The 7,127-nt window shown below is 42.3% G+C and overlaps 1 protein-coding gene across 1 annotated transcript; it reads left to right on the top strand.

Annotated features, from left to right (window-relative positions):
• Window positions 1-860: 860 nt before the first annotated feature.
• On the top strand, window positions 861-3,552 carry LOC123168438 (uncharacterized). Its single transcript, XM_044586324.1, has 4 exons — window positions 861-1,842; window positions 1,931-2,134; window positions 2,212-2,491; window positions 3,235-3,552. The coding sequence occupies exons 1-4, from the start codon at window positions 931-933 to the stop codon at window positions 3,270-3,272; spliced, it is 1,434 nt and encodes a 477-aa protein (XP_044442259.1). The 5' UTR covers window positions 861-930; the 3' UTR covers window positions 3,273-3,552.
• Window positions 3,553-7,127: the final 3,575 nt, after the last annotated feature.

The following is a 7,127-nucleotide window of genomic DNA, read 5'->3' as shown; positions in this document are numbered from 1 at the left end:
GGACGGGTCGAGTACTCGCTCGATCCTCTCCGGGAACGTTTGCGCGAAAAACTCCGAAAGCATGATGTCGTCCTCAAACCTGCTGTCCGTCGGCGCCTTCCCGGCAAGGATCTCAAGGAGGGTGACCCCGTAGCTATACACGTCACCGGCGGTGGACACCACAAGCAGAGTTTCTTACAAGTGAATCTAGACATGTCATGGTGGAGAAGTAGCATGACAAAGAGAAACATACCTGGTGCGACGTAGCCGATCGTGCCCCTGATGCCGATGGTGCTCTCGGTGCCTTCGTCCGAAATTACTTGTCTTAGATTTGCCGATATATTTAACCCTAAAACTTGTCTTAGATATATCTGTATCTAGACAAATTTAATACAAGTGATTTAAGAACAATAATCCTACGCCTATAAGTAAACTTAAGAAAAGTTTTACACTAATTATCTCCCTCGCCCCTCAAATTTCAGGGGGTGGACCCTTCCTCCTCTCAAGTACAATTCAAATGTTCCACATAAGTCTGCCCGTTAAACACTTAAAATATATTACATAGGTCTAGCACTACCGATTCAAGAAAGGATCGTTAATTAATAGGGTACATCGACGCTAGTCTTTGGCGATTGTTTTCATTATGCTTGCGATTTTATTATCACTAGATTCGAACATTATAACAGGGAAGCAAAATAAAGTTGCTCATGAGTTTATCAGATTAGCTAGATTTTCTTTGACTTTTGATTGGTTTGGGGAACCCTTAAATGAAATTGTGACGAAGGATGTAATGGTTATTTCTAATGAATAAATTTCCTGATTTTAATTAAAAAAGGGTCGTCAATTAAGCTGGAATGTTTGCACAAAGAAAATGATAGACCGTCCGTTGCTCACTGTACTGCAAGTCTGAACACCATTGAAGATTCGGAGGTAGGGCTTTGCAAAGCTTCAATGGAGTTGGGAACAAGAAGTCGCCGGCGTTCCCCGGAGCCAGGCCCAGGCCGCGGAGCGGACTACCTCAGCGCCCTCCCCGACGATCTTCTGCTCCTGGTCCTCGCCCGCCTCGGCTGCGCCGCCGCCGCCGCGCGCACCGGCCTCCTCGCCCGCCGGTGGCGCGGCCTCTGGGCCCGCCTCCGCGACCTCGCCTTCCGGGACGTCGCGTTCCCGTCGCTCCAGGTGGCGCTCGGCCGCGTCGCCGTCCCTCCGCCAGCGGTCTCTCTCCTCGAGATCCGCGTCCCCGGCAAGATCAGGCCTGCCGCCGACGCCGTCACCTCACTGCTGCGCGCCGCCGCGCGGCTCGCGCCGGAGAAACTTGTCTTCGGCCTTACGGGACATCTTCCGCTCCAAGATCCGAATCCCGCGGGCGTCGACCTGCCGTGCTTCCACCGCGCCACCTCGATTGTGCTGGAGTGGATCCCCTTCGTCCTCCGCGCACCGGCCGCCGGGGGCGAGTTCCCCGCCCTCCTGAAGCTGTCCCTCACGGGCTGCAAAGTCGACGACCTCGGCACCTTGCTCTCCCTCTGCCCACGCCTGCGCGTTCTCAGGCTCAAGAGCCTAATTTGGCTCGGTGGCGACGACTTGACGACAGTCCACTCGGCGTCGCTGCAGGAGCTTGTCATGGAGAGCATCTGGACACACCGAGTCGATATCGTTGCTCCCATCCTGAAGCAATTGACGCTGTCCTCATGGGCCGAAGCGCAGGTGAGCATCTCCATCTTGGCACCAATGATCCAGAATGTCTCGTGGCAGTGGCTCTATGACAATGGAACTATTGGGTTTGGTCTTTGGACCCTCGAGAAGCTGAGGCTACAGACGGCACAGAGACAGGGACAACTCCCTTCGCTGCTCATTCATGCCTCCAGTGTGTGTCTCCTCTCCTGGTCAATTTACTGGAATCACCAGCTAAACTTAACTTTATGAGTGCTACATATGTAACAAATTGCTTTTTCAGAGCTGGTATAGTTTTACCGATGAAGCCGCAAACTTTGCACAAGAGATAGAGAAGCATATGGTTACTGACTTCTTTGCTTTGGAGCTACATCTGAGAACAACAGGTCATGTTTTTGGAGAATTTGTGTTGCATTTTCTTGGATTGAATCGGATCCGCAGTGTTATACGAAGACTTAAGGTCGTCCGAGTCCGACAGGGATCATGGGTAATGCTCCGCTCTGCTTTATATCTCAAATTCTCAATAATACATTTTGTAACCATTCACATCTTTTGTACTATTAGGGGGATGAAGCATGCCCTGCAAATTGTCCTTGTGACACTATGAACTGGAGGACCCAAACTATCTCCTTGACTGCCCTTGAAGATTTAGAAATCAATGGCTTCGAAGCAGAGGATCATGAACTTGATTTCTTGAAACTGATACTCCATTCTGCGCCAATGCTTAAAACAGTGATTGTGAAGTTGTCAGATGAGATCTCGTCAAGTGATGATACAATCACGAAAAAATGCAACATCTTCAGAGCGTACCCTTCTGTGAAATGTAATGTTTATCTGAGCTCTGGTAAGTGAGATGCAACAACAATACAAAGTCTATTTGTCATTGATTTTCATGTTGTGCAGAATCTCTATAGTTGTTGTAATGTGCCGTTCATATGCCAATTATAAGGTTTGGGTCTACATGTCCAGTTATCACCTTAATATGTTACTTACTACTCCCTCCGTTCCTAAATACATGTCTTTGTAGAGATTTCACTATGGACCACATACGGATGTATGTAGATGCACTTTAGAGTGTAGATTCACTCCTTTTGCTCCGTATGTAGTCCATATTGAAATCTCTACAAAGACTTATATTTAGGAACGGAGGGAGTAATACACTTTGCATGCTTTCAATGCGTGTTAGAGCAAAAAGCATATGATATATTACTGCTGAATTTGTGTGCACATTCTCTTGTATTTTTATAGAACTGAAGCTGAATGGCTGATGAGGTTAGAATATTCGAAACTTTTTATGTAGTACCTTGGTTGCATTTTTGGGTTTATGCAATCTTCTATATTGGCAATGCCCTTTCTTTTTTGCATTTATACTCAGTAACCAAAGAAAACTTTCTTAATAGCTGAGTCTACGACAATTTCATTGGTTAGGTTTGGCCGCCCAAAATTATTTAGTTCCAGTTACGTTCTGTTGAGCAAGTACTTTGCTAATTTTTGTCTCTGATGTCAGCATATATTGCGATTTAATTGCTAGTAACAACAATCATCTACATGTAACTGAATGACTACATGGATTTGCCTCCACTGCAGGGTTAATGCATCAGAGCCAAAATTGCCTGCTGACATGATTTTCATCCTTACATGGACAAGATCATCCCTCCCCATGCTGGGCATCTCTACATATTAGCTGGTTTCAGGATTTTGCTTGGAGCCTGGTTTCTGGGACCCATAAAATGAGGGGTTGTTTTGGCGGTGCGGTGCGCTGCTGTTATAGGCTCAGAGTGTTGCAATCATAGTTATATTTGGTTGGCCAAATTATTCTGCTGAACCGGTATATGCAAGTCATGTTCTCCAAGTGATTCTGTTAACCCTACGATTTCTGTTGCATATCACTGTTTCTTTTCGTTTCGTTTTGATGCCCCGCTTCTTTGCCAAAAGTATACCAGCAAAGAATGTTCTCTTCCTAGCTCTTTTTTTTGGTGCTTAGTGATCAGCCCAGCATCCTACCTTACAAAATTGTGGTCTGTTTCCTCTCGTCTCGGAACTACCGGGACATATATGATGAACAAAGATGCATCTGTACGTTCCAACTAATCCCTGGAGTTGTACAGATAGTATATTGCTCCTAACTGAAGCCCTTCAGTCCTTTTCTGAAAACATGAAGCAGCACAATCCCTTCCATCAGACAACAGACGTCTGAATTCACTTATTCTATGGGCCATCACATCACCATGCTGATAGCTACATAGAGACCTGCAAGAGAAAAATAGACGTACATGAACGGAATGGACGATTACTGACGACCCGCAGGTTAATCGTCCACAACAGTTATTAGTTTATATATAATAAATAGCCTCGATTTATTTAGAGGATAAAACATGGGGATGTAGCTCAAATGGTAGAGCGCTTATATATGCTAATAAGAGGCAGGGGGATCGATACCTCCCATCTCCAATTCTACCTGTTTTACTTTTTATGCAAATAATTAACAGGAAAAAACCAAGGGTTTGAATCTGGAAATTACTCGGCCCACAATACACATATAGACCTAACATTTGGCCCATACAGGAGGTTGAATTCGTGCCTATCAAAATTTGGGAGTTTCATCATTGATTTATTATTTTACATTCATAATTTTCATCATCGATAATTTAATTGGGAGCTCCTTTTTGACGCATCCTGCAGGAGCTCTAAATAGCGAGCCCTAAGGTAGCTGATTGTATCCAGTGATTCCTATTTCAGTCGATTTTTATATTTAGTTTTCCAGAAATAGATGAATATATATTTATTTATTTTAAACGAACATTTTCTAAAAAATGTGGTTTTATTTTGACGAAGTGAACAATTTATAAAACCTTTTGTGAAGTTTTATTTTTTTTTAAAAACTTTCAATCTATTCATCTTCAATCATGATAGTACAGCGAATAATAGAAATAATAAAAATTACATCCATATCCGTAGACCACCTAGGACGACTACAAGCACTGAAGCTAGCCAAAGGCGCGCCGCCTTCATCGCCCTTCCTTTGCCGGAGCTGCACAAAACTTGTTGTAGCAATTCTACCTGTTTTACTTCTTATGCAAATAATTAACAGGAAAAAACCAAGGGCTTGAATCTGGAAATTACTCGGCCCACAATACACATATAGACCTAACATTTGGCCCATACTGGAGGTTGAATTCGTGCCTATCAAATTTTGGGAGTTTCACCATTGATTTATTGTTTTACATTCATAAGTTTCATCATCGATAATTTAATTGGGAGCTCCTTTTTGACGCATCCTGCAGGAGCTCTAAATAGCGAGCCCTAAGGTAGCTGATTGTATCCAGTGATTCTCGGGTTTTCATTTTTTTTTGTTTTACAAGATTTCAGTCGATTTTTATATTTAGTTTTCCAGAAATAGATGAATATATATTTATTTATTTTAAACGAACATTTTCTAAAAAAATGTGGTTTTATTTTGACGAAGTGAACAATTTATAAAACCTTTTGTGAAGTTTTATTTTTTTTGGAAAAACTTTCAATCTATTCATCTTCAACCATGATAGTACAGCGAATAAAAAAAATAATAAAAATTACATCCATATCCGTAGACCACCTAGGACGACTACAAGCACTGAAGCTAGCCAAAGGCGCGCCGCCTTCATCGCCCCTCCTTTGCCGGAGCTGCACAAAACTTGTTGTAGCAATTCTACCTGTTTTACTTTTTATGCAAATAATTAACAGGAAAAAACCAAGGGCTTGAATCTGGAAATTACTCGGCCCACAATACACATATAGACCTAACATTTGGCCCATACTGGAGGTTGAATTCGTGCCTATCAAATTTTGGGAGTTTCACCATTGATTTATTGTTTTACATTCATAAGTTTCATCATCGATAATTTAATTGGGAGCTCCTTTTTGACGCATCCTGCAGGAGCTCTAAATAGCGAGCCCTAAGGTAGCTGATTGTATCCGGTGATTCCTCGGGTTTTCATTTTTTTTTGTTTTACAAGATTTCAGTCGATTTTTATATTTAGTTTTCCAGGAATAGATGAATATATATTTATTTTTTAAAACGAACATTTTCTAAAAAAATGTGGTTTTATTTTGACGAAGTGAACAATTTATAAAACCTTTTGTGAAGTTTTATTTTTTTGGAAAAAATTTCAATCTATTCATCTTCAATTATGATAATACAGCGAATAATAGAAATAATAAAAATTACATCCATATCCGTAGACCACCTAGGACGACTACAAGCACTGAAGCTAGCCAAAGGCGCGCCGCCTTCATCATCCCTCCTTTGCCGGAGCTGCGGAAAACTTGTTGTAGTAGGCAGCCAGGAAGTTGTCGTGCTAAGCCCCTATAGGATCAGCGCACTAGAACAGCAACCGCCGTCGTTGAAGAGTAGTATATATCGGAAGGATCCAACCTGAAAACACACGAATGTAGACGAACCACGACAAGATCCGAGCAAATCCACCAAGGACGGGTACACCGGAGACACACCTCCACACGCTCACTGACGATGCTAGACACACCATCGGGACGGGGACTAGGCGGGGAGAATCTTATTCTATCTTCAGGGAGCCGCCGCCGTATCATCTTCCAGAACAGGACACAAAACCTAACCAAACTCGTAGGAACATCTAAACCTTTGTGAAGTTTTTCATAATCATTAACATTTTTAAGAAACCACTATGATTTTTAAACCTGTGAACATTTTGTATGTTTTAGGAACTAATTTTAAAAATTGTGGACACTTTTTAAACCCGATACAAATCGGTAGAGAAAAAAAGAAGAATGAAAAAACGGGGTGAGATAATTGTAAACCATTTCATAAAATGGGTAGTGTTACGATGGTAAGGTAATTGTAAACCTGTTCCCATCACTCGATCATGGTGGCAAAGGTTCAGTCGGCTTCACCTATGAATTTGCTCTATTTCATGTATACAAGCCCCAAGCCTCATGTCCACGCCCAGTATAGCGACGTGGGCGAAGGATATTTTTTGGGCGCTTGCTAGCGTACAAAAATCAAAAAGGCTTTTTATCAGTCTGAAAAACCAGGAACAATTTACGTAACAACCATCGCCGCAACCGAAGGCAATTTTTACGATAAATTCAAACCAAAGTTATGAGTATGACCCATTACGACTAACATTACACATTTATGTTTTTGTTTCTCGAGCCTTGGATTAAATCAAAATATGAAATATGACGTTGAGTCTAGTCCCACACCGATCGTGGGGCAGGGCACGAATTGTAAGGATGGGGTGGCCTTTCCTAACAAACCGGGCCTAGTTTGGCAACAACGTTTTTTCAAAACCATGGTATTCCAAAACCTAAGTATTTCAATGCATGGGCAATAAATACTTCAGTTTCTAAAAGTCATAGTTTTTCTCAGTTTTGATAAAACTGCCGAGGTGTTTGGCAAGTGGCAGTTTTTCTCAGTTTTTTTTGGTATGCATGGACTGTTACATTGTTGCATGCATATTCAG

Source organism: Triticum aestivum, chromosome 7D (genome assembly GCF_018294505.1).
Source record: "Triticum aestivum cultivar Chinese Spring chromosome 7D, IWGSC CS RefSeq v2.1, whole genome shotgun sequence".
Lineage (NCBI taxonomy): Eukaryota > Viridiplantae > Streptophyta > Magnoliopsida > Poales > Poaceae > Triticum > Triticum aestivum.
The sequence above is the reverse complement of the archived record's forward strand: the minus strand, read 5'-3'. Positions and strand labels throughout refer to the sequence as shown.

What these genes read in the sequence shown, in the direction of transcription:
- LOC123168438 (XM_044586324.1), top strand. Translation starts at nt 931, where the DNA reads ATGGAGTTGGGAACAAGAAGTCGCCGGCGTTCCCCGGAGCCAGGCCCA. An exon ending in TGCTCATTCATGCCTCCAGT is followed by an intron (nt 1,843 to 1,930) that starts GTGTGTCTCCTC and finishes TTGCTTTTTCAG; the next exon opens with AGCTGGTATAGTTTTACCGA. An exon ending in TAATGTTTATCTGAGCTCTG is followed by an intron (nt 2,492 to 3,234) that starts GTAAGTGAGATG and finishes CCTCCACTGCAG; the next exon opens with GGTTAATGCATCAGAGCCAA.